This window comes from Sorex fumeus, unplaced genomic scaffold (assembly GCF_029834395.1).
Source record: "Sorex fumeus unplaced genomic scaffold, SorFum_2.1 ptg000007l, whole genome shotgun sequence".
NCBI classification, from domain to species: Eukaryota; Metazoa; Chordata; class Mammalia; order Eulipotyphla; family Soricidae; genus Sorex; species Sorex fumeus.
This window is the reverse complement of record NW_026606064.1, coordinates 21,467,612-21,493,994: the sequence shown is the minus strand read 5'-3', so window position 1 is coordinate 21,493,994 and position 26,383 is coordinate 21,467,612. Positions and strand designations below refer to the sequence as shown.

At 49.7% G+C, this 26,383-nt stretch overlaps 2 protein-coding genes across 2 annotated transcripts in view; both read left to right on the top strand.

Annotated features, from left to right (window-relative positions):
- Window positions 1-4,357, top strand: part of CAPRIN1 (cell cycle associated protein 1) — a 50,199-nt gene extending 45,842 nt beyond the window's left edge. The window contains exon 19 of the mRNA XM_056137231.1: window positions 361-4,357. Within this exon, the coding sequence (XP_055993206.1) occupies window positions 361-425 (65 nt within the window). The 3' untranslated portion in view covers window positions 426-4,357. The remainder of the gene's footprint in view (window positions 1-360) is intronic.
- Window positions 4,358-5,963: 1,606 nt separating this feature from the next.
- NAT10 (N-acetyltransferase 10) overlaps window positions 5,964-26,383 on the top strand; it is a 32,170-nt gene continuing 11,750 nt past the window's right edge. Inside the window, exons 1-13 of the mRNA XM_056137208.1 lie at window positions 5,964-6,035; window positions 9,567-9,689; window positions 10,316-10,407; window positions 10,954-11,125; window positions 12,822-12,944; window positions 14,583-14,644; window positions 16,271-16,385; window positions 16,489-16,596; window positions 18,017-18,150; window positions 19,618-19,711; window positions 19,864-19,962; window positions 23,646-23,782; window positions 26,100-26,224. Coding sequence (XP_055993183.1) covers window positions 9,582-9,689; window positions 10,316-10,407; window positions 10,954-11,125; window positions 12,822-12,944; window positions 14,583-14,644; window positions 16,271-16,385; window positions 16,489-16,596; window positions 18,017-18,150; window positions 19,618-19,711; window positions 19,864-19,962; window positions 23,646-23,782; window positions 26,100-26,224 — 1,369 coding nt within the window. The 5' untranslated portion in view covers window positions 5,964-6,035; window positions 9,567-9,581. The remainder of the gene's footprint in view (window positions 6,036-9,566; window positions 9,690-10,315; window positions 10,408-10,953; window positions 11,126-12,821; window positions 12,945-14,582; window positions 14,645-16,270; window positions 16,386-16,488; window positions 16,597-18,016; window positions 18,151-19,617; window positions 19,712-19,863; window positions 19,963-23,645; window positions 23,783-26,099; window positions 26,225-26,383) is intronic.

Sequence of the window (26,383 nt, the reverse complement as noted above, 5' to 3'; positions counted from 1 at the left end):
GAGTGTACGCTAGAATGTAAGCTCCATGAGAGCAGGTACCTTGTCTGTCTTTATTGCTGTATCTATTTCCAACGCCTGATGACAGTGCCTGGCACATAGTAGGCACTCAATAAATACTTGTTGAATGAATGAGTACTGGTGGAATACTCCATTAGTTCTACTCTCCTTGTAGCTAGAGACCATGAGCAAATTTGCGCATGACAACTTCAAGACAGGTGAAACTTGAACACTGAAGAATTGACTTCTTAATCCTAATAATGTCACAGCTGCCCACATGCTTCTTGACTTCAGGTGAAAATCTGCTTGAAGGCAAAACAAATAATATTGAAAGAAAAACCAAATGCCATTTTTGTCTTCTAGGTCGTGGAGGGCCCCCAAGACCCAACAGAGGGATGCCGCAAATGAACACTCAGCAAGTGAATTAATGTGATTCACAGGATTATGTTTAAACGCCAAAAACACACTGGCCAGTGTATCATAATATGTTACCAGAAGAGTTATTATCTATTTGTTCTCCCTTTCAGGAAACTTATTGTAAAGGGACTGTTTTCATCCCATAAAGACAGGACTACAATTGTCAGCTTTATATTACCTGGATATGGAAGGAAACTATTTTTACTCTGCATGTTCTGTCCTAAGCGTCATCTTGAGCCTTGCACATGATACTCAGATTCCTCACCCTTGCTTAGGAGTAAAAAAGGCATAATATACTTTATGGGGTGATAATATCTCCATAGTTAAATGAAGTGGCTTTGGAAAGAAAGACTTGACTTTTGACATTGGCTAAAATCTAGAAATCAGCCCTCGAGTTATTCACTGGTAATAGATAAAACTAAAATAATTCCCTTCAGAGGATGATGGAAGAAGTGAAATGTGGCTGCCAGACAACTGCATTTCCTAACTGTTTCAGTTAGATTGGAGCACTGAACATGTAGGTGCATACCAAATTATGCATGGACCCTTGATCACATGAATAAGACTGGCTGTCAGCTTTGACACCATAGTTATGGCCAAAAGATTGTGGTTAAAACACAATGTAAATTGCTTTTTAACAGCTGATACTGGATAACACAAAGCCAAAATGCAAAATTAGGCTTTGATTGGCACTTTTTGAAAAATATGCAACAAATAGGGATGTAATCTGGATGGCCGCTTCTGTACTTAATGTGAAATACTCTTTTTTTTTTTGAACACGTAACCTTTTTTTTTTGACAATGGCTTTGGTAAGGATTGGTAGTATATATCATTCCTTATAACATACATTGTCTGTCACTAATCCTTGAATCTTGCTATACTGTCACATAAATTGGTACAGGTACTGATGGAAATTTCTTAATGGATAAATAACACTTGGTCACATGTTTATTCTGCAGCCTAAAGGTTCTTAAAAGAAAGATTCCAGATACCTGCTGCTACTACCCCTTTAAATTGCTATCTTTTGAAAAGCACCAGTATGTGTTTTAGGTTGATTTCCCTGTTTTAGGGAAATGACAGTAGTTTCGGTTCTAATGGTATAAGCAAAAGAAATAAAACATGTTTATAAAAGTTGTATCTTGAAATACTGGTGTTCAACAGCTAGCAGCTTATGTGGTTCATCCCATGCATTATTCGTGTTTCAAATTTCTTCGGTATCTCCAACAGCTACTTGCACTTACTTTTTGTCTAATCTAATTGAATTACTTTTTTTCCTTTGAGGCTTATTCATAATCAAAATGGTGATTCCTTCCCTTACATGGATAGGGAGAACCGCAAAATTGGATGGGAACCACTAAACTGAGTTTGGTGATTTAAGTGCTGTGTAGAGATTTGAGCTAGCAGTTTGAGCACTAGATCTGTGTGCCTATGATCTTAATACTGCTGTCATAACCCATGTCAACTACATGAGGAATCACCCCTGTAAAGCAAAGGCTTTTAAGTTAATGGTATTTTCTCAGCAGAGACTGAATTTTGTTTTCAGCCTCCAGCTAAGGAATTTTTGCAGTAGGTGTTCAGCTACTTAAACTATTCTCAAACATTCATCATGAGACAACTGGATTTTTTCCTGTTTTGTAATCTAAAATGGATAGGCTGTTGAACATTCCATATTCAAGTTTTGTAGGGTGGTGGGGAGGGGGTGGATCTTCAATGTTTATATTAAAATAAAATAAGTTCTTGACTTCTCATGTGTGGTTGTGGTACATCATATTGGAAGGGTTATCTCTTTTGCAAATGAGCATTTATTTTGCTAGCACCTCCCCTTGTGTGCTTTAAATGACATCTGCCTTGGGTGTACCACAACCATATGCTGTATTTTAGGGAAGATAGTCAAAATATTCCTGGTTTACTGGTTACTCCTTAGACATGTATTATATAAAACTAAATTTGCTACCTGTATAGACAATGTCATGACTTTTAAAATCGAAAATGAAGTTCTTTACAGAACTATCGCTATGAGTCAGTTCAGAGATGGACGGGGCAAAGAAATGATTTCTAGGTTTCAAACTATGCATTAGTTGCAGATGTTGTGAATGTATCATTACTTTTCTTCTATATATGTTTTTTAAAAGAATCGGTTCTTTTTGAATACTATAATTTGGGGGCATTCTACCATAGCAGCCTAAATGTAATTTTATGCCTCATTTTCAGACTATTTTTTCTAAATATGTGACTCATTATGGGTCCGACCTTTTTTGAAATTCCCATTAAGGCCTGAGGCTTGGTACTGATTGTTCTGTGTACTATGTGAATACTTGTCCTCCCTGTAGGAAGGCCTTCTGTTTGATCAGATTTTTAGCCCAATTTAGCAGAGTTGTAAAGAAGTTATTGTCACATTTACTACAGTAGCTTTTTGGTATAGCAAGACTCCATGTATAGTTTCATAAATGCACAATAATCATCTCACAGGGATAATGAGACTTAACGTTTTACAGCTTTAAGGTAGGACGTCATTGATTACCTTGCCTTGGTTTTATTTTTAGATCCTAATATCCCAAGAGAATATGAAGAGTTCCTCCAATCATTGTGTGTTATTAAGACAAATATCCCTTAACATTTTTGAGTCAGTTCTTTGTCTCCTATATATGCAACTTTATTGTGTGGGAGACTTTTCCACTTTCAGGAGATGGGAGAATGTTTATTCTCAGAAGGCTCATTAACTGAGGTGCTCTATTGAAAACCAACTTATAAACGTAGAAGGTAGTTGAGTAGTTAGCCTCCTAAGTGTCTTAGTAAATTTGTATTCATTGTATTTTCAATAATATATTTAAATGGGGTACAGGCAAGCACACTGACTTCAAACCGTTCGTCTTTAAGCTCCTGAATCCTCATCCCATTTGATGGGATTTTTAAAGGCACTCCTTAAGTTTTACTGACTATAAATTTAAAAGTATCAGTATTGCCCTTGAGCTTATCCCTTCCTATTAGAGTTAATGGGAAGGGAAAACCCTCAGGAAAATGAAAGTAAATTAACATTTCATCTCTCTAACTTTTACCAATTTTGAATTATATAAGAAGACTGGAAAAGGTTAGTGAATGTTTAAAATGCAGTAGATTAAAGTATTAAAATTAGATTCTTATTCCTGATTGAAATCTGCTTTATCATCTATACCATCTAGCGAAGCTCTTGAGTGGAGATTAAAGAGCTTACTAAATATCTCTGGTAGCCTTGTCTTCTAAGAAGACTACACTATTACATATTCTGTGAGTTAGGATTTTCATACCTTTAACAACAGCTGTTTTGAAGCTTAATTCAGTCTCATGTAGAAGACTGTTCTTTGAGTGGGCAGTGAAAGACCACCTGGTTAGTAAAGGCAAATTGTACTGTTTTTATTGGAAGTACTAATTTTAAGTACTGTGTAAACTAGGGAGCCACTGTATTAAGTGATTGGTTTTGCAAATTTGGGTATCCTTTGCCAGGCAGTATGCCGAGCATAATTGAATGGTGACATCCCAGCGGTTCCTGCTTTCATACTAAGATAAAGTGAATGCCATGTTGCAGCAACATGTGTGATAAGCGAACGACAAGGATCATCAGGGAGAGCCTTTTGAAGGGGAGGATAATTGAGCTAAAACTTGAAGGATGAGTACTAGTAAATTATACTGGAAAACTAGACAAAGAAGCGTGTTTAAATTAAGGTCCAATTTCCAGTGACTTGAAGAGCCTTATGTCTGGCTCCTGGTGACAGTAAATGTTTTGTTACTAGAGACTGAAAAAACAGGTAAGGGTTACCATGGACTGCTTTCTAGTTACATTCTCTGTTCAGTTTTGTATCTTGAGAACAGTTGGAAACTATTGAAGATTTTTAAGCTTTGTGTGTATGGGGGTGAGGTGAGGTGGGTGGATGGTGGGTCACCTAATAAAATTGCCATTTAAAGAACACATTGCAGTGTTGGAAGCAAACTCTGGGGCAAAATGTGGCTATTGCAGTAGCCTAAGTTGGGTTTCATTACACAAGTGGAGGGTGGTGAGTGGATTCTACACGTCCAATATCATTGGCCACTTCACCGTGTATTCTTCTGGCCTGATGGTTAAGAGTTCATTTCCAGCTGTGTTCTCCCTTCATGCTATCTTCAGTCCCGCAAGAATGAATATGAGGATACCGGTGCCATTGCTATCAATTTGTGTCCTAAATTCCTGCTTCAGCTGTTGGTTAGAAGGTTTGAGTATTCCAAACGGATTTTTAAGTCTTCATTCATGGTGTTGCTCAGGGCAAATACCTTTAATGCCATTGATTTCTTTAAGCAGACCTATGTGCTTCAACTTTAAAAATGGTCAGCTAACACTTGTGAACACCACCACCATCTTAGAACAGGTAACAATAGCTTCTAATGGTTTACCCACTTCAGCTTGATCTCCTGGACTAGAATTTTTGCACAGCAGTCATGTGAAGCCTTTTTATAGGACAAATCAGTCTGTGTTGCTTCTCAAAGAATGGTTTTTCATTCAGCTCAGAATTTTAAATACCTGGTTTGTAATCTGATTTAACACACTACACCACCACACTAGGTGCTGTGCCAAGATTTTCCCCTCTAGGAATTCAACATGGGAAAACTTAAGTCTGTTAAATAGTCTGGTCAAGGCTCAATCTTAAATTCAGAACTCTGCTTACATGGGGGCCTAAAAAAAGCCATGCCCAACTCTATAAAGAATCACCCTCGACACTATTTGTTGTTTAGCAATTTGTAAGGTTAATCAAAAGGCAGAGGATAGTCCTGTCACTGACATATACATGAACTTAAAGAATTTGATGCCGGGTGGTGCTGGTTACATCGGAGTGAGTTTTGAGGAAGCGGGAGACTGAATATTGGCGTCTGAAACCTTGAGTGCAGGGTCTTCGAGAAGAGTATCAAGCAAGTAGTGGGTATTCAAGGCCAGTCATCTTGAATCAGACCGAAGTGAAAGCATTGTGTAGTTCGTCCTTACAGCATGCGGTGGTTGGGTAGTTTGGAGGGGTAAACTGGGATTGGGGTTGGTTGGAGATGCAAGATTGAAGGAGAGCAGGCTGAGCCTGGTTTGGGGAGACCCGGCATTCAAGCACATCTGTCCCCGTAGAATTACAAGTCGGCAAGGTGGGAGGGGTTGGGGGTCGGCGCGGGCGATACAAGACACAATTTCCTCAATTCCCGTGTGAAATGAGATGCTTTAAGATCGCGCGATTGCCTAAAGTCGTCTCGCCAACCTAAGTCTAACCCTGAAAACCACTTGGCGCACACGGTCCCGCGCCGACCTAACCCTGGCGTTTAAACCGTTTCCATCCGGTTGGGGGGGGGGGGGTGCAGCTATCTGCCCGCTGCTGAGTGTAGACGAGCTTCGCCCGCGGCGGTGGCCCCGCCTCCGTGACGCCATCACGCGGGGCGCGCGGGGAGGAAGGTCCCTTCTGCGCTAGTCGCCGCGTCGCCCGCGATGACGTAGCGCGTCGCGGGCGGGGGCGGACGCGGAGCGGGGCCGGGCGGGCGCCTGCGCGCGGCAGCAGCCCCGGAGCCTCCCTCTGCTCGCTTCGTGTCCCACGTGCTTCCGGCGCGGCAGCGGGCGGCGACACTCCGGGCTCCCGGCGCAGGTACTCGCAGTCGGGGCGGCGGTTGGCGCTGGGCGCCGAGGGTCGGGGACAGCCTCTGCGCTCGGCCTCTTCGGCCCCGGGTGTGCGGCCACTCCGGAGCGGGTCACACTGGGGGCTTGGCGGGACTCTGAGCTCGGGGAGCGCCTGCGTGAGGAGTCGGGCCCGGCGGGCGCCGGCGCGGAGGTCCACGGACTTGCCCTGTGTGTCCTGGGGGCAGCGCGGAGCCTGGGAACGGGGTGTCCACCCCGCAGCTAAGCGCGTTCTCATGACGCGTTCTCTAGCAGTGATGTGCAGAACTAGCCTGCGGTGACTTTCAGGCCATCGTGGCGTCATTCATTTCAGGCCATTAGACGCTGTTACCTGTTATCTATAAAAATGACAAAAACTTTTTTTTTTTTTTTGGTGACGCTGAGTTTGAATTCAGTGACAAGTGCTTTACAGCAGAGAGCGACACATCCGGTCCTGATTTTATTTTTAGACCAATGGACTTGCATCTTATAATGAAAGCTCCCTGAAGTCCAGGTTTTATTTATGGGGCTTTCGAAGAGCTCGTGCAATAGACAGTATTCTGCTAGTTGTTGATGAACTGTGGAGCCTTTTCTGTGGCCAGCAGCATGACCCGTAAGCTGGGCAGGTACCTGGCTCCGTAGGGGTCAGGTGTTAGTAGTCAGGCCAACTTGTTATGCACAAGTCACAATCCTGTCACCATCGCTTCTCTTTGAAATAGTTTATACTTGCCCTTTTCCTTGTGAAATAGCCAAGAGCTATTGAAGTACATTGTTTTAATTGGCAGGCTCGAGTATAGTAAAGGTATAAAGTTTATTAGCGTGCTTTATATTTGGAGCGAGTGGGCTCTGGGCCACATCCAGAGGTACTCAGGGATCACGCTATATGAGGTGCTGGGGATTAACCAGGGTGGGCTGTGCAAGTCCTGCACCTTAATGCCTGCACTATCCAGCCCCGGCACTGGAGTTTTTAAGTAACAATTTTTTTTTAATGTTGTAATTGCTGTTTCTGGTAAATGGGGGGTGGGGGTGTGTTTTTGTTATTGCACATGCTTTTTTGGTACACACTCTAACTTTTAGGTCTATATAAGTCCTCTATGAATGTTATTCCCTTTAGAAAACAATTTCATTGTAATAGTCACTATTTTCTTTGACTTTGTAATACATACGAATTAATGCATATGGGTTTAAAAAACAAACTCAGAAGTTAGAACAAAATAAGAATCACCTGCAATCTTAACTGCCCAGAAATAACTATTTAGGAGTTTCCTAGTCTCCCCCTTCTATATAGTCTTTTTCCTATTTTTTTTTGCGGGGCGGGGGGTGGGGGGCACCTGATGATGCTCAGGGGTTACTCCTGGCTTTGCACTCAGGAATTATTCCCATATGGATGCTGCAGATTGAACACACATGCAAATGCCCTATCCGCTGTACTGTCACATCGGTTTTTGATATCCTGTATAATTATCGACTAAGATACCATACTTGGTTCTGCCATGTTAATCTTACAAACATCTGTAGCCACAGGTGTTTTGTAAATTTGTTTTGATTTTGGGTCACACCCTGCAATGCTCAGGGCTCACTCCAGGGTCTGCACTTAGGAATTACTCTTGGTAGTGCTTGGGGCATCATATGGGATGCTGGGGATCAGATCTCAGTTGACCGCATGCAAGGCATGTGCCCCTGCCCTCCTCCTCTATTTTTGTGTTCGTGTTCCATCCATCCTGTCCTCCCCCCTGCCCCCCGTTGTGCTATCTTTCCGGCCCCTCATAAAGGTAAAGTAAAAGTAAGTAAAGGCCCTCCCGTTGATCATCGATTTGCTCGAGCGGGCCCAGTAACGTCTCCATTGGAGATTTTGTTGTTACTGTGTCTGGCATATCGAATACTCTCGGTAGCTTGCCGGGCTCTCCGAGAGGGGCGGAGGAATCGAACTCGGGTCGGCTATGTTGGCTGCGTGCAAGGCAGACGCCCTACCCGCTGTGCTATACGTGTAGGGCTTAAGTTGCTAGCACTATAGGTAGGGAGCTTGCCTTGCAAGTGGACAATGTGGGTTCAATTCCTGGTACTCCATATGCTCTGTATGACCTCCCAAAATTGCTGGGAGTTACCGTTAAGTGAAGAGCCAGAAGTAAGCCTGGACACACACACGAGAGTTTGGGAGAGGCACATCAGGTATTGCTCAGGGGTCACGGCTGGCAGTGCCCAGATCTATGTTGCCACATGCTGCATCCTGTTCAGCCCCCTGTATATGACTTACTCTTATTCCCCCCCCCCTTCATTGTTGCTGTGAGGATGGTGGCCTCACACCTTTAATTGGGGTGCTTGCTAAGGGTTGCCATGCTTGCACTCTGGGTCACAGTGCTTTTGGGGGTTGCACTCCTTTACTTTGTGGGGATCTCCCAGCTTCTGTTTCAGTGTCTGCACCGCCATGGCTGTGGTGGGGCTCCTCGACAGCAGAACCAGCAGGACCGGGCCTGGTGCTTCCAGTGGCTCTGGGGGTTGAGACCTTAGGTTTTCCAAACAGACTTCTGTCTTCTGGGCTCTTCCTAGGGTCCACCACAGGTAATTTTTGAAGATTGATTTTGTTTTTTGTTTGGTTTTGGTTTTTGAGCAATACCCAGTGCTTAGGGATCACTCCTGGCTGTGTTCGGGGATCATATGTGATGCTGAGGTTTGAACTGACATTGGTTGCATTCAGGACAAGCACCTTACTGCCTTTACCACCTTTACTATCTCTCTCTGGCCTCTGAAAATAATTTTGAGAAAGGTTTTTATGTCTTGGTTGGGAGGTGGTGGTGTTCAGGGCTTCCTACTGGCTCTGCACTCAGGATAACTCCTGGTGGGCTCAGGGGGACCATACAGGGTGCTGGTCGAGTGTGCAAGGCGAGTGCACCCACACTATCCACTATATTATCACTCTGATCCCTACAATGTTTTTAAGCATTTCTGTTTTGTTTTGTTTTTTTCTTTTCTTTTTGGTCACACCCAGCGATGCTCAGGGGTTACTTCTGGCTCTGCACTCAGGACTTACCCTGGCAGTGCTTGGGGATCATTGGATGCCGGGGATTGAACCCAGTTAGGCTGCACGTGCCCTACTGCTGTACTATCACTCCGGCCCCCACATTTCTGATTTTTTAAAAACCTTTGAATTCAGTTGTGAACCAGCCTTCATGCTGAGGGAACAATTTCACCCCCTTTCCAAGTCTCAGTTTGTAGGGGTGAAGTAAGTTGATTTCAGTAGATGTGCTAGCTTAGCCCCTGGCCCTCAGCTATGATTCTTCACTCAGAATTTGGTGTTCTATCAGGTTTTCTTTTGTTGTTTTTTTTTTTTTGGGGGGGTGAGCAGTGGTTATAAGCCTTGTGATACTTAGGGGTTCCTCCTGGTGGTCTCGTGGGACCATAGGAATGTTGGGGAACAAACTTGGATTGGTCACGTTGCAAGGGCAGACACCCTTTCCGTTGTACTATTACCCAGCCCTGGGTCTTCTCCTATCTTAGTGCTGTTCCTTTTTACCTTTTGTTACAGTGATCACCTTTCACCATGCATCGGAAGAAAGTGGATAACCGGATCCGGATCCTTATAGAAAATGGGATGGCGGAGCGGCAGAGGTCCCTGTTTGTTGTGGTCGGAGATAGAGGAAAGGATCAGGTGAGACCCCATGATCCCTCCCTTCCGGCCAGGGTGGTGCCTGTGATTTTCCTGCATAGGCTTCAGGGCTCACACATGGCTGGCCTCCTTTGAAGCAACTCACTGACTTGGAGGCTGTGTGTTTTTTCTGGACCCACAAGTATTCGGTCTGAGAATCAGCAGCAGATGGTGGCCGGGGAATGCGAGCCCAAGGCTTGTTCATGACCTGTCTTCCTATCCAGACTGGGTCATTACTTGCCTTGTCACTTGGGCCCTTGGCTCTCAGTTTTATTTGTCCATGAGAGCTTGGGCCTGACAGTCTCTAAAGTCTCTCTCTCTATTCTGTTTTTGGGCCACTCGGAGCAGTGCTCAGGGATCGAGCCCGAGGTTCCTGCATGTAGAGCGGGGACTCTAGCCCGCAGAGTCTTCTTTCCTCCTCTGTGGTCTCTTTTTGTGTTTGTTCTTGGGCCGTACCTGGTAGTGCTCAGGGATCACTCCTGGTGGTGCTCAGGAAACCACATGGGATGCTGGGAATCAAACCCAGGTTGGCCGCATGCAAGGCTCACAGCCGACCTCCTGTACTATTGCTCTGGCTCTTGTGATCTCTTTTTGGCCCGTGAGATTCTGTGACCTGTGTCTTTTGACAGGTGGTCATTCTTCATCACATGTTGTCCAAAGCATCTGTGAAGGCACGGCCGTCGGTTCTCTGGTGCTATAAGAAAGAGCTGGGATTTAGCAGGTAAGCTTGGCCATTTTGAATTATCTTCGATCCTGTTCAGTTCCTGCTCATTAGTTTGGTGCCAGGACTTCCTGGATGTAGTTTTTTGGGGATTGTTGGTGCAAGTGCTCTCTTTGAGGGCATTTCTAAGCAGAAACCCTAAGAGCAAATGCCCCTTCTTCCTGGCAGTAAATTTCAGGTCCTTTTCATGCCCGTTCAGTTTACAGCTCAGCTCTTATTTTCTGCACTTGATTGTTCTTCTTTTCTAAGTTGGTTAAGTGTGTCTTTCTCGTTGAGGGAAAAGTGTGTGTGTGTAGGGGAGGGTGTTGGGTTGCAGAGTCAGGGCAGAGATTTTTTTTTTTTTTAACAGACTTACCACTGTTTCCCGCAAAAGCCCAACTTCTGTCCACTTTGTTGTAATGTCCTTCCAGTTTCTTCATGTTTCAAGTGGGGATAGTGACCTACAATTTCCAAGTTTCCTTCTAGCTTTGAAGTGGTCAGCGGGTGATCAAGTCTCCCAGTTAACTGATTCTCATGGGATTGGTGTTGGGGGGATGCTCTTTGCAGTCACCGGAAGAAAAGAATGCGACAGCTACAGAAAAAAATCAAGAACGGGACGTTGAACATCAAGCAGGATGACCCCTTTGAGCTCTTCGTAGCTGCCACCAACATTCGTTATTGCTACTACAATGAGACACACAAGATCCTGGGCAACACCTTCGGCATGTGCGTTCTCCAGGTGGGTGAGCTCCTGTCCCTCTCTGGTGCCCTGACGGGACAGGGGGACAGTGAGGATGGATGACATACAAGAAACTCCTGTCCCCGAGCATGTTAGCAGCAGAAGCCTTGGCCCCTTGAGTGCTCACCCTGTACTGAACGAGAAAGTGGGGGCTGGAGAGATAGTACAGTGGGTAGGGCATTTGCCTAGCATGTGGTTCACTGGGGTTCAATCAGTCTCTGGCATCCCATATAATTCCCCAAGCCCCGCCAGGAATAATTTCTGAATGCAGAGACAGGATAACCCCTGAGCGACACCTGGGTGTGACCTTTTTTAAAAAACAAAAAACAAAACAGAACAAATGGCAATAGAAAGGGAAAGCATTGAAGGCAGCTCTTGTGTGGAGGTGACCTCCATGCTGCCTCACTGTCTCTGCCTGGCCAGCTCCAGCTGAGAAGCCGGCACCATGGCCTTCCAGGGATCCTGGAACTAAGGAAAGGCCCTGCTCCCCAGGGAGCCGTTGGCCTGGCCTTAACCAAGGGGGCTGACTTCTGCTCTCGCGGGTCTCGGTGACCCTGTGCTTGATTAGTGTCACCCATGCCAGTCTGCCTGTCCTGCCAGTCCTTCAGAGCCTGCCAGCAACTAAAGACCTGGTGATTTGTTTTCTGTTCTTGCAAGCCTGTATGCCCAGGTTAATGCTTTCTATGTTCCTAACCTTTTAAACTATCTGGAGGCAGTTTTCCAAGTGTGCCTCAGGATAAAAATAAAAGTGAGCAAAGGGATAAGAGGGTCGTGAACATAAGTTGCCCTGTGCTGCTGTTTCGCGTTCCTCAGCGGAGGCCAGAAAAGTGCATTTGGCCGCTCTCCCTGGTCTCCACTCTGCAGGGAAGCTTCTTGGTTGGTCTCTCACCCTTTTCACTGATGCCTACTTTAGGCACTAGTGCCCCCGTGTGGTGCAGTTGAGTCTCCTCAAGTAGATTTGATCTAGAAACTTGATAATATCAGAAGTTTCTGCCTTCAAATAGGAGTCAGTGAAAATCGGAGCACTTCTTTCCACATGGGATTCTATCACATTATTAGAAATCCCATTTTTGTTTGTTTGGGGAGGGGTCACACCCAGTGGTGCTCAGGGCTTAACTCCTGACTCTGTGTTCAGGAATCACTCCTGGCGGTGCTCAGAGGACCATATGGGATGCCGGGGATTGAACCAGAGTCAGCTGCATAGCAGGCAAGTGCCCTACTTGCTGTGCCATCTCTCTACACTCACCCGCTGGAATTACTCCTGACATATGTGATGAGATACACCTGTTCTCAAGGCTGACCTCAGTACTAAGGGGCGTGTCCTCAGTACTAAGCAAGGGGCTATGAGAGAGTGAGATGGTTCTGGTGAGGGAATATGAAAGAGACGGTTAGAGTAGAGGCTGGCTTGGGTTTGTGCCGTCACACATTGTTTTCACCTGTCTCCTGGATTTTGGATATGCGTCTGTAGGAATGCTCTTTGCAAGATCAACCCTTTTTAAATTTCCCTTCTTTCAGGATTTTTTTTTTCTTTTTTTTGGTCTGTTTGTTTTGAGGCCATACCCAGTGCTCTCTCTACTCACTCCTGGTGGACGTAGGGAACCATATGGGGTGCTAAGGATTGAGCTTGGGTTGGCTGTGTGCGAGGCAAGTGAGTAGCTTCTTATCTGCTGTACTATTGCTCCGGCCTCTCTTTCAGGATTTTGAAGCCTTAACTCCGAACTTGCTGGCCAGGACTGTGGAAACAGTGGAAGGTGGTGGGCTGGTGGTTATCCTCCTGCGGACCATGAATTCACTCAAACAGTTATACACGATGACCATGGTAAGTGTCTGCATTATCAATTAGTTGGAAATTAAAGTTTTCTTGCTGTTCGCCACTTTGTTTCAACTTTTGGTGGTGGCTAGAGGGCTTTGGGCCATACTCAGCAGTGCTTGGGGCTTCTACTTGACCCTGGGCTGAGGGATCATTCCTGGCAGGGCTTGGGGGACTGTATAGGACCGAGTGCAAGACAATCCCTTACTCTCTTCAGTGTTCAAAGATCATTTTGGTTTGTTTGTTTGTTTGTTTGTTTTGGGGCCACTCCTGCATCTGTTCAGGAATTACTCCTGGCGGGGCTTGGAGGAACCATATGGGGTGCTGGGGATCAAACTTTGGGTAGGGCACTTGTCTCAGGGTTCGAACCCCAGCACTCAGTAAGGTCCCTTGAATTCTGCTAAGAGTGGTTCCTGAGCGCAGAGCCAGAATCACTGAGCATCGCCATTGCTGCCCCTAGACCCCAAACAAAAAAAAAGAACTGTGTTCATGGTGAAAGACACTTTCTACCCATTGATCCTGCTCTGTGTTCCCTGCCATTTGCAGAACCCACTGCCTTGGCAGGCATGTCTGCTCGGCTTCCTGCCTCGCTGCAGTCTTGCTTTGCCTGAGACCCCCGCAAGGGGTCTTTCTTTCTCCCCACTCACCTTTTCTACTTTTTTTTCCCCTTTTTGGGTCACACCCAGCGATGCTCAGGGGTTACTCCTGGCTCTTAACTCAGGAATCAATCCTGGCGGTGCTCAGGGGACCATGTGGGATGCTGGGAATCGAACCCGTGCAAGGCAAATGCCCTACCCACTGGGCTATCTCTTCAGCCCCTCACCCTTTCTACTTCTTTCTTTTCCTCAGAGCTGCCTAAAGTGAGATACTTACAGATGAGCTGTTTGATTTCCTGGGCTGGGGTCTTAGCTCCATGGGACGGGGGACCTCTGTTTCTTCCCTGGTGTATTTAGTGAGCACTTTTCAAATACCGAGGCCCACCTTGCTTCTTTCTTCTCTTCCCTCTGACTCCGTCACCTGCTTTCCTACTCAGAGGGTCTTTCTCACTGCCCCTGTAGAAGAACCCACCCCCCCCACCTCCCACCCCAATCCGTTTTGCTACGACTGCACCCTATTTTTGTTTGTTTTTGTGGCCGGGCCAAGCCTGAACATGTTCAGGGCTCACTTCTCGCTCCCGGGCTGGTGCGACCACATGAGATCGAACCCAGGTCAGCCGCCTGTAAGACAAATGCCCTACCTGCTGTATTCTCCCTTCTACCTCCGTACCCCAGTTTTCATTTGTAGCATTTGCCAGATTTCCCTCAAGCATTAGCGGACTCCATGTGAACTTCGGTCACTTTTCACTCGCACGTGGTCACCCTGTTTGTCTAGGATGGCACAAATGTGCCACTGAATGAATGCTGTTCGCGGGTCTGGATGAAGTGGGGGAAAGCACCTCCGTCATGAGGTCAGGGGACGTTGATGGGCCTAAGGAAATGTGCGCTCTGCTCTCTGATCCCTGGAACTCACCTTTGGTGGGTCTGGCCCAGCAGGTGGTAAGGGAACGGTTGTGGTTTCCATTTCCAGCAGCGTTTCGGCCCTGCCTGGGGCCCAGGTTGCTTCCTCAAGCACTCAGGATGCCTTACTAACCCACACTGTCTCCCTCAGGACGTGCATTCCCGATACAGGACCGAGGCTCATCAGGATGTGGTGGGGAGATTCAATGAGAGGTGGGTCTGCTGCGGGTCTCCCTGGCCTGGTCAGGGGTCACCTGGGCGGTAATAGGAGAGGGGGGCCAGTGCGGGCGTCGTGCACGGTCGCTTGAGTCAAGCGCTTGAGCGAGGGGGAGGAGAGCTGTGGCCGGGCACCTGGGCTGCCTGCCTTCCGCCAGTCCCAACTCTGCTTTCTGCTGCAGGCTTGCTTCTCCATCAGGGCTGAGTGTAGGTCACCCACCTACCAAAGTGTTGTCTGGCCCGCATAGCTGGGGAATGCCAGTTGCAGTGTTTCGTTTATGTGTTTCGTAGTGTTGTAGCCAGCAGAAATTGTGGTGGTGGGGGGTGAGTTGGGGGGAGAGGATTTTGGGCCACACCCAGTTGTGCTCAACGGCCGTCCCTGGCTCTGCTCAAGGTCACATTGGGGTAGTCCCTATCAGGCCTACCTTGCTGGTAGTGGCTGGGACCACGAGGGCCTGCTGCTGGATTGATTCCCAAGTGTGTTTCACAGAACCCTTGACTGGGCTGCACGGCTGAGTAGCCGTGACTCGTCTTAGGAAACGCCACTTCGAAGGTTGCCATTGTGCAGCTGTTGACGTGTGGCAGTTTCTGGAGACGTTTTTCTAGTGTGGTGAGTGCTCCCCAGCACAAACCTCAAAGGCCGCTGGGATGGACACTGCTCTCCTTGCCCGGTCCCAGCTGGCACGTGGGTCTGGAGATGCAGCGCTGCTGGGAGCCGGTGGTGCTGGGGCCAGCAGGGTCACACTTGGCAGTCCTGGGGCTGCGGGAGGTGCGACATTTGATGCCAGGATCAGATGTGGCCGTGTGCAAGGCATGTGCTTCCAGCCCATTAAGCTGTTTTCTTGGCCCCTGGAAGCATGATCATGAGTTGAAATGGAGGAGGTGAGGGTTATGCTATTAGCAGATCATGGGTAGAGGTCAGAGGTCTGCGTCACCTAGGTGCAGCCACCAGCATGGAGGTGTCTGGACTCATACTGAAATGGGCAACCCAAAGCCCACACAGCAGGGTCTGCCTGCCGTCACAAGAGAAGACGGGAAAAGGAGACAGGCTATAAGCGCGAAAGCTCCCTCTGAGAAACAGAAACACTCGTGTGTTTAGACAAACAGGAGTGTGGCTAGAAAGACAGCGCTGGATGGGGCACTTTCCTTGCATGCCGTTGGCCAAGGTGCCATCCCCAGCACCCCATACGGTGCCCTGAGCACAGCCAGGTGTGGTTCACCCCAAGCCTCTTCCCCCTTACCTCCCCCAATAAAGAAAAGAAAACCCTGAGCACAGGCTGAAAAAAATCCCGACTGCCACAAGCACCAAAAAACGGCCTCCCATGCTGCTCTCAAGGTCTAGTGTATCAGGGGCGCGTGGCTCCCTCTTTGCCTTCCCGATCTGCTTGGCCCGTCCTGCCTCAGGTCCTGCCTTGGTGGGGAGGGGGGCGGGAACCGCTCGCTTCCCCTGTTGGGGACATTCAGCTCCCCTTCTGCTGCTCTTCAGCCGGGACATGGCTTTCTTTTCTTGACCTTTGGTGTGGCGCTGGAAATGTGGAACGATGCCGGAAATGATGGTGAGAAAGAGTCACACGGTCACCGTTGGATATCCACCGCCCAACTAATGGCACTTTTGTTCCTCAGGTTCATTCTCTCCCTGGCCTCTTGCAAGAAGTGTCTCGTCATCGACGACCAGCTCAACATCCTGCCCATCTCCTCTCACGCTGCCAGCATCGAGGCCCTACCCCCCCAGAGCCAGGTGAGTGCCAGGGCTCGGGGCGGCTGGAGGAGGCCAGGCTTCTGGGCCCCCCCCCACCCCAGGGCACGGACAGACCTGTCCTTTTTCCCCTCCTCGTGTGCAGGACGAGAACCTGGGCCCTGCTGACCTGGAGCTGAGGGAGCTGAAGGAGAGCCTGCAGGACACGCAGCCTGTGGGTGTGCTGGTGGACTGCTGCCGGACCCTGGACCAGGTACTTGTGCCCTTTGGGGCTCCTGGGCTCAACAGTCTGAGACCGGGTTGGCTGGGAAGGGCCTTTTCATGAGCTCACACACACAGCAACCCCAGGATTGCCCGGCTCACAAGAGAACCTCAGCGGTGCCCCCGCCTCCGGAGCTCAGGACCAAGGGCAACGATGCTTTACTTTGACAGTTATTTAGTCTTTTATCTGTGGGGGGTGTTGAGGGGTATCTTATGGCCTTCCCCCACCCCCCCCTTTTCCCCTGGTATTTGCAGCTACTCCCATCAGTGCTCAGGGTCATTCCTGGCTCTGCACTTAGAAAGTACTGCTTGGTGGTGCTGGGGGAGCCCAGATGGGGTGCTGGGGACTCAAGCCCGGGGTGGCCGTGTGCAAGGCAAGTGCCCTACCCACCGTACAATCCTCCAGCCCTCTCCTGGCTGTTCTTGGTCAGCGGGGCTGGTTCCATGTGAGAGCCTTGTGGTGCTCAGGGGCCTCCAGGCATGCACCCAGCAGTCCTTTGGGGACCGTTATGTAGTGCTGGGGATCCACAGTGTGCAGAAGTATGCACCTGATCCCCTGTACTGCCTCTCCAGCCCCAGGTGCTCCAGACTGTTTGAGGGCTGCTTGTGGCTGTTTGGGGGGTGTTTCCCTGCAGTGCTCGGGGCAGACCTTACTGTGCTAGGGATCAGACTTCCTGTGTGCAAGGCATGGGCCCCGCTAAAATGGGTTCAACTTCTTTTTTTATTTTCTGGGCCACACCCAGCAGTGCTCAGGGGTTGCTCCTGGCTCTGCACCCAGGGATCACTCCTCGGGGTGCTCTGGAGACCATATGGAATGCCAGGGATAGAGTGTAGGTTGGCTGCGTGCAAGGCAAGTGCCCTCCCTGCTGTGTTATGCTCCAGCCCTGAAGTGGGTTTAATTTAAAGAGGAGGCCGCTTGGTAGTTTTCCCAAGATGGGGTTCTTTGGCTTTGATGGCATCTTGTGGCAGGTTTTTTTGTTTTTTGTTTTTAAGTTTTAGGCTTGTGGTTTCTATTAGTGGCCCAAGAGCAGATGTGCGGGAGCAGTGGTATGTGTGTGGCAATGAGGTCTAACCCAGACCTAGAACCTGTGTGTGGGGGGGTCATTGGCAGCTGATTCCTATTTTGAGCTTGCTAGTGGGAGGGGAGGGCCACGTGCAGAGCCTTCTCTGGACTCGGTCACAACTACAGCTCCAATCCAGTAGCACAGACAGGCTGGGCGCACGGGACCGTCTGCGGTGTTCCCGGTGGAATGGCAGATGTGGGGGCGGATCGGTCATGCTCCAGCAGGAGGAGGAGATCTGTCTCCTGTCTGCCTCAGCTGTTCCTAGCCACCCTGCAGGGCCGCTGCTAGTGGGCTGGAAGTAAGGTGCCCGTCCCGCCTCACCTAACGCACACCTTCTCCTGCCCGCAGGCCAAGGCAGTCCTGAAGTTCATCGAGGGCATCTCAGAGAAGACACTGCGGAGTACGGTGGCTCTCACCGCAGCCCGCGGCAGGGGCAAGTCTGCTGCCCTGGGCTTGGCGATGGCTGGGGCAGTGGCTTTTGGGTGAGGGGCCTCACCTTTTGGAAGACCGGGCTCTGGGGGAGACTGTGTGCGGGTTCCGGGCAGGCTCCCTGCATGGTTCCTCTGGGTCCCGGGTGTCAGGAAGGAAGCGGCAGCAGGAGTGTGATTGTCCCCTCGGGCAGCACTTCTGTGTGTGGGGGGGGGGGGCGCGGGGGGCAAACCCAGATACACACTCCCGGGGCTTTGATGGCTACAGCAGAAAGCAGAGAGGGAGGTGAAGAGCTTCAAAACACTTGGGAGACACGAATGTACATGAACAGCTGGGCTGACTCCAGAAAGTTTGTTTTTTGTTTCGTAAATTAGAGAATTTCTGTTTCTTCTGTTGAAATTGGCTTCCACAAAAGAACGAAAAGGCAGCCTGCCAGTTGGGAGACGGTAGTTGAGCACTGTATGTCGGTCAAGGAGTCGATTGCCGAAATCTGTAATCCACACAACTGAACAGCAAATATGCAAGCATTGTAGTAAAAATGGCAGACTACTAAACAGAGATCTCTCTAGGTCAGACCTGTGGGTGACCCCCACAAGATGAAAAAAACCTCAGCGTCCTTGCCGTTCGGGGAACGAAAAAAAAAAACAGGCAGCCACCTCAGAGTGATGAGAGTCACATGTTGGAAGGATCAGCAAGATAGTGTTGATGAAGGGCGGAAGGGGCAGAACTCTCGCTGAGGGTTAAGGATGTGAATTGGTGGGAGCGCCTTAAAATGAGGGGTACAGAGGGAAGGGGGCTTGCACATGGCTGACCAGGTTCTTTCCCTGGCATCCCGTGTGGTCCCTGAGCACCAAGAGCAATTCCTTAGTGCAGAGCCAGGAGTAACCCTCGAGCATTGCCAGGTGTGGTCCCAAAGAACAAGAGAGAAAATGGAATATCGTGATGTGACAGTACCCCTCCCCCATGGGTGTTTATCCATAGACATGGAAAGACAAATTGGAGAGGATTTATTCAGCCTAGTGCTCAGGTCAGCGGTATTCGCAAAATAAAGACAAGTGCAAGTTTGACATCATTAATGTACTCATTACAGTTTTGATCACTGGCATAGCCTCGGCTGTTCTGTGTCACCGGGTAGAAGGTCCTGCAGTGGCCAGTCACTGTGTACCTGCCACAGCACCCACCTAAAAGGGGCCCGCATTGTTCCTCTTGTTGCCGGCTGCTCCGTTGTGGGTCTGAGATAGAGGAACCTGTATCCAGTGTCAGGGACTTCCCTGATCCTCCTGCCCTAGGTGCCAGCCGAGCAGAGGCTGTGCCCCCTACCCTGCCCCACTTCCCATCCTCTGCTCTTCGTCCTTCTCGGAGCTGCTGCACCTCCAGCCTGTAGCTGCGGGTGAGCTGGGTCCCTTTCGGCACCGCCAGCCGCTCTGTGTAGCCACCACTTTGGTCAAAGACACAGCAGTACCGGACTCAGCAGCCGATCTCCCAACAGCTTTTTCCCATCCTCCTCTCTTCTTCGACAGGTACTCCAATATCTTCGTCACCTCCCCCAGCCCAGATAACCTCCACACGCTGTTTGAGTTTGTGTTTAAAGGGTTTGACGCCCTGCAGTATCAGGTAGGTCCATGGTGTGAGACTATTTTCATCTGGGGCAGGGTGTAAATCTGGGGGCTGGGGGGGTGTCTCAGGGTGCCTGCTTGCTTGCTTCTTAGGTCATGTCTAAGGCTTGTTTTTAAACTTTGACCCTGATTTGACTCTGTCCCCATCAGGAGCATCTAGATTATGAAATTATCCAGTCTCTAAATCCCGAATTTAACAAAGCTGTGATCAGAGTGAACGTATTCCGAGAACACAGGCAGACCATTCAGGTGAGCTCTTCCCCAAAAACTGCTGCGGGGCCCATCCAGCTGTACTTATTATTTCTTCTTCTTTTTTTTTTTTTTTTTTTTTTTTTGCTTTATAGGTCACACCCAGCAGTGCTCAGGGTTACTCCTGGCTGGCTCTGCACTCAGGAATTACTCCTGGCAGTGCTGGGGGACCCTACGGGATGCTGGGAATCAAACCTGGGGCTGCCACATGCAAGACAAGCACCTTATCCACTATACTATCTCTCTGGCCCTGATTTTCTTTAAAAAAAAAAAAAATCATTTTGTATTTGAAGGTCTGGGAACGGGCTCCTAGAAAGTAAAAACAGACCAAGAGAATAATCAAGCTAGAGTGGGTTTGTTGAAATACTCCCAGGCGAGGTTTATGGGCTTCCAAAGAGACCCAGTGAAGTCCCACTCAGTATGTGTTCTGGCGTAGATTTATAGTGCAGCACAGGAAGCCTGGGGTTAGGGGTATGCTGGCGTCAGGACGTTTGAGCAGGTTCCAGAAATTACACCAGTAATAAGAAATCCCTGGGAGCGATAAGAAATCCCCTGGCAGTGGTTTAATGAGCCGCACGTGCAGGTCCTGTGCCCCTGAGCCGACCTAAGAATATCTTTTTAACATATCTAGCCTGAGGAATTCTTTGGGTGCTTGTTGTGGTGCTCAGGGGCTATCTCTGACTCTGTGCTCTGGAATGACCCCTGGTAGTGCCCAGGGGACTATATGTGGTGTCAGGGATTTGAATCCGGGGTGGCTGCGTTGCACAGCAAGTTATGTGCCTTACCTCTTTTAAAATTTTTTTTTAATTATTATTATTTGGCTTTTGGGGTCACACCTGGCGATGCTCAGTGGTTACTCCTGGCTCTGCACTCAGGAATCACTCCTGATGGTGCTCGGGGGACCATATGGGATGCCCGCGATCGAACCTGGGTCATCTGCGTGCAAGGCAAACGCCCTAACCACTGTGCTATTGCTCCGACCCTTGTGTGTATCCCTTGTCCTGTCTGTCTCCATTCCTGAGAAGTGCTATTGGATAGTGTGTTGATTTGTGATAGCTTGTTCCAGACTTTCAGCCTTTCTAAAGGAAAACCCAAGGCACACACATAAGTGTATACAGTTCAGTTGTAAAGTGTTCTCGTTTTGTTCCTCAGTGGTGGGAGTGAGGCTCCGGAGAGATAGGTAGGTGTCAGTGGAAGCGACTGAGACCAAGCACAGAGCCAGGAGTAGTGTCTGGGTGTTGCCAGGCATGGCCCACAGCCCAAGGGGAAACAAAACGAACCCAGTGGGAATTGGGATTGGAGTGTGGTCATTAGTCAAAAGAAATGCCTCATCTGACTTCACTTCTAATTGCTTTTGGTGACTGCAGGATATGAAATGGTGCCTCCGAGACTAGAACAGTGACCTCGCCCCTTAAGACACGTCTGTCAGACGCGCTCGGAGTCTGTGGTTCAGCCTGTGCTCTCTTTTCCTTTTGGACTAGTTCCCCCGAGTTTCTCTGAATCCCCAGTGCTCCGGACGCCTGCCCTGGGCAGAGGCTGTGGTGTTGGAGGGCCGCAGGGATGTGCCCATGCATAGGCTGGGAGACAGTTGACCTCCCAGATGGTGCTCAGAGCTGGCGGGACGAAAGTGGACCTGGTAACCTGGTGGTGTGTCCTGGGCCTTCATACGTATTCAGGCACATGTACGAGCCTGTCAGGGAAGTAAATCTCTATCAAAGATTCTGTATGATCGATTAGATCTTTTTAAAATAAAAAAAAAAATTGGGGGCCACATTTAGTGGTACTTAGGACTTTTTGCTCCTGGCTTTGTGCTCAGAGATTATTCCTGGCGGTGTTCAGGGGACCATATGGAATGTCAGGGATTGAACCCAGCTCAGTTAGTTACCTGCAAGCCAAGTGCCCTACCAGCTGTGTTGTTTATTTCTCTAGCCCTATCAATTAGATTTTTTTTTTTTTTTTTACTTTTGGGTCACACCTAGTGATGGTCAGGGCTTACTCCTGGCTCTCCACTCAGCAGTTACTCCTGGCGGCTCTGGGGGACCATGATGGGATGGTGGGGATCAAATCCATGTTGGCCGCATGCAAGGCAAGTGCCCTAACCACTGTACTATCGCTCTGGCCCCTCGATTAGATCTTAAAAGAGTTGCATCTTTGACCTCCAGGATCTTGGGTTATTTTTCGGTTTGGTTTTGAACTTACCAGGTCTCTTTTCCAGAATCTCTTCATTTCGTGCATTATTTTGTACATTACCTTTCGCCTGTGTCTAAGCTGGGAAGTGGCAGGAGAGTTGAGCAGGCACAGATGGGCTGGGCACGGTGCTCTATGGCAGACTGCATGCTCCGCAGGTCTGAAGCACAAAAACCTGCAGAGCAGGGAAAGAAAACCTATGCATGTGGGGCTCAGCCCTGCTGTTGTGGGTTCGCACCCGGACACATAGACAGCCCCGTGGCTTCAGGCGGCTCCTGGGCCGTGTGTGCCCCTGGAGGCCTCATTGCTGGGAGCTGAGGACAGGAAGATGAATAGTCTGTCACCCCTCCCCTACATAGACTTCCTGCTGCTGATTCAGGACCCTGGGACATCACTCAGCAGGCTAGGCGCATGCTTTATATATGTGACCTGGTTTCACCCCCAGCATGGACCTGGGCACTGTAGCCTTGAGCACTGCTGAGTGTGTGCCCATCCTCCCCACAAAAGAGTCTGAGAGAGGGCCTGATGAAGATACGCATCCTGCCGTAGGAAAGTGCCGGGTGGCCGCTTTCTTCAGCCCTTAACTTTCAGCAAAGCACTTTTAGCATCTCATTTGTAATCCGGTGACTTGGAACCACAGTGACTAAGCTGAAAAATGCAGAGACCAGCGCACTGCTCAGGCCTGGTTCTCAGAGTAGGAAATGTTGCTGTTTGCTCTTTGTTTTTGTTTGTTTGTTTCACATCATTTGTACTCTAATGTTGAAGATATAAATCATCAAGGGCACTTCAGTGTGTGTCTCCCCTCCACCCCCGCCCGTTCCTGCCCCCATTTCCTCTCTTGCTCCCCACCTGCAGCCCAGCTCTGAGGCTGGTGTCCCCTTGCAGGGCATGGGTTTATATCCCACTACATAATTATGTGTCCAGAATACTCTGTCTGAGATCCTTTTGTTTCTGAGCTTGTCTGTTTCTCCCCCAGTTCTGGGATTGAACCCAGGAGCTGCTCACACATGTAAAGGCAGTGGTGTGTGTGTGTGTGTGTATCCCCGTCTGTCTGTCCTGGCAGTTCTTGGGGGAATGTACAGGGTGCTGGGGATCAAACCCTAGCACTTGGCCATGTGCAAGACAAGTGCCCTCCTCCCTGTCCTCTCACTCTGGCCCCTGAGAGGGATGGTTTGTGCCTACGGGGATGCCTGTTGAGCTCAGGCAAGCTTGTAGGGAAGCAGGAAGAGAGGCCACAGGAGCCAGGGTGACACTCCCCCCCCCATCATGGGAGGAGACAGAGGCGCTGTGATGCGGTGTCCTGGCCGGGCCCCCTTATTGCCCGCTGCCCAGTGGGAACCCTGGCTGGCTCTAGGGCTGTTCCGTTTCCCCCTGCCAAGGAAAGGCGGAGGGGAGGATCGAGGGGTCCTGATGTGAGGGTGGCCTGGGTCTCCCCAGCCACCCAGCTGTGGGCTTCGGTGGCAGAGCTGAGAGTGTCCACTCCATGTCTCTCACAGTATATCCATCCTGCGGATGCTGTGAAGCTGGGCCAGGCTGAGCTGGTCGTGATCGACGAAGCTGCCGCCATCCCCCTGCCACTAGTGAAAAGCCTCCTGGGGCCCTACCTTGTCTTCATGGCCTCCACCATCAACGGGTAAGGCCCTTTGTGAGCATGTGTGAGGATGCCCGGGGGCCTGGGAGGGAGGGAAGAGTCCCTTTCCGCGAGCCCGAGTCCTGGGGCTGCTGCAGTCTCGGGGGCTCCTGGAGCTCCCCTGTGTCTGACTGTTGGTGGCACACAGGAAACCCTGGCGACCTGGAACCCGGGCGCTGGGGCTCCGCTGCCTGGGGAGTTTCAGAGGACAGAGGACACCGCTCCAGGCTTCTCTCTAGGGGGTGACGCGTCACTCGAGTGTCACTCGGAGTGTCAACGTCACTGAGTTGCACGAAGAAGCAGCAGCTCCAGGGCTTGGGCGTTCACACAGGATCCCTGCTGTCAGGTTTTTCAGTTGCAGAATGTATTTGGGCATGGCCCTGGTGGCACCCAGCACCTCAGCCCAGCTGTGCCGTGCAAGCTCAGCCGCTTGCCTGGCCCAGCTCACCGAGGATTGCTGTGAGAGGCCCCCTTGACCCTTCGCCTTCTGCAGAAGAAAATGGTTTATAGTGGCCCCAAGAACCTTTTTTATTAATTTTCTTTAATTACGAATATTTTTGGGTGGTTTTAGGGATCAGATTTCACACATGCAGGGCAGCTTGCTATACTGATGAACTGTATCTCCAGCCTGCAAGAGTCTTTACACCTATTTTTTTGAAATAGTGGGCTAGGTACCTGATGTGTGTGCTGGAGTCCCGGTTTGCTCCCGGCACTGCACGGTCCTAGGAGCACCTCTGGGAGTCACCACCTGCTATGGCTCATAAACCAAAATAAAAATGTTGGCGTGTACGTGAGGGGAATAATATAGTTTATGTTTGTTTTAGGTGAGCAGAAAGGGATGCCATTGGTGGTCTGGCTGTCCGGAGCAGTATTTGCCTGAGTGGGCAGTTCTACCTGAGGGGCACAGGACATTGCGGGGAGGGGTGGCAGCTTTGTGTCCACCCAGGAGGCACTTTCTGTTAGCTTGGTTAAAGATGGCAGATTTCCAGGGCTCTACCCCGAGCAGTGGGTTTTCTCTTGTGTGTGTGTGGGGGGTGGGGGGGCACATGGGGGAGACATACCCGACAGTGCTCAGGGCTTGCTCCTGGCTCTATGCTCAGGGATCACTCCTTGTGGGATTCAGTGGGACCGTATGTGAAGTTGGGGATCGAACCCTGTTGGTCCCATTCAAGGCAGTGTCCTGGCCGTTGTGCTGTCTCTCAAGCCCCATGAGTGCAGGGTTTTTAATTTTATTTATTTGTTTATTTTTGAGGTGGCAGCAGGTAGAATTCTTTTGAGAAAGTTTTATTATTACCATTATTTTTATTTTCTGATTTTTGGGCTACGCCCAGAGATGCTCAGGGCTTATTCTTGGCTCTGCGCTCAGAGATTACTTTGGTGGGGCTCTGGGGACCCTTTGGGGTGCTAGGGATCAAACTGGATTGACCACACGCATGGCAAGTGTTCTGCCTGCTCTACTGTCTCTGGCCCTAGAAAGCTTTCTTGTATGGGGCCGGGGAGGTGAATTGTTTTGGATCATTCTGTAAAAGTAGTGTTTGTGCAGGAGACTTAGTCCAGTGGGTGGGGCATGTGTTGCATGTGGCAGACTTGGATTCGATCACTGGTGGCTCAGATGGTCTCCTGAGCACTGCCGGGGGTGACCTGTGTGCCACTTGTTATCATTCAAACCGAACCCCCAAATGATAACAGAAACAATAGTAATGTATTTGAATAGAAAATATTTATGCTGTAATGAGGACGGGAATTATCGAGTGCCACAAAGACGGCAGTCTCTATCTCGAGGCATCACCGATGCTTGTGGCTGGAGATGTGGAGGAAGTAAAAATGAAGGGCAGGTCCAGCGACCAGATTTTAGATTCCCCACACTGGTTTTTCTGTTTGTTTTATGTCACCTTTTAAGTGAAAGTAGGAGTTGGGAGAATGATGTGGCTGGTGAGTTTTTTTAGTCTCTGTACTCCGTTCCGGCCATGTTCTCCCCTTGCATTCTTTTGAGCGTGCTGCTTTATTATTATGGGAGGATGTGGGACACACACACACCAGGTGCGCTCAGGGTTTACTTCTGCTCTGCCCAGGAACCGCTCCTGGCAGTGCTCTGGGAACCATGAGCGTGGCCAGGGATTGACTGGGTCGGGCTGGTGGGCAGCAGGGTCCTTCATCCCAATGTGTCCCCCATGTGTGCGCTGGCCGGGGAGAGGGCAGCCGCACGGGCTCTTCCTGGAGACAGGGACTCGGAGCTCTCAGCGGGACCAAGAAAGTGTTGCCTGCCCTTTGAGCCAGGCCTGACCATCTCTGAGCCTGACTGTCTGTGCTTTTGCTCCAGCTACGAGGGCACCGGTCGCTCCCTGTCCCTCAAGCTGATCCAGCAGCTTCGCCAGCAGAGCGCCCAGAGCCAGGTCAGCACCACCGCGGAGAACAAGACCACCACCACTGCCAGACTGGCTTCAGGTACCTGTCGGGCTTGAGTGGGCCCCAGGTGGGCACAGCCGCATCCTTCTCTGCATCACCTCTGTGGTGGGACTAAGTTGTCCTCCCATCAGCTGCAAAGCTGCGTCCCCAGGAGTTGAAGTGACCTGTCTCAGAGGGCTGGAAACTGAGGGGAGGCTG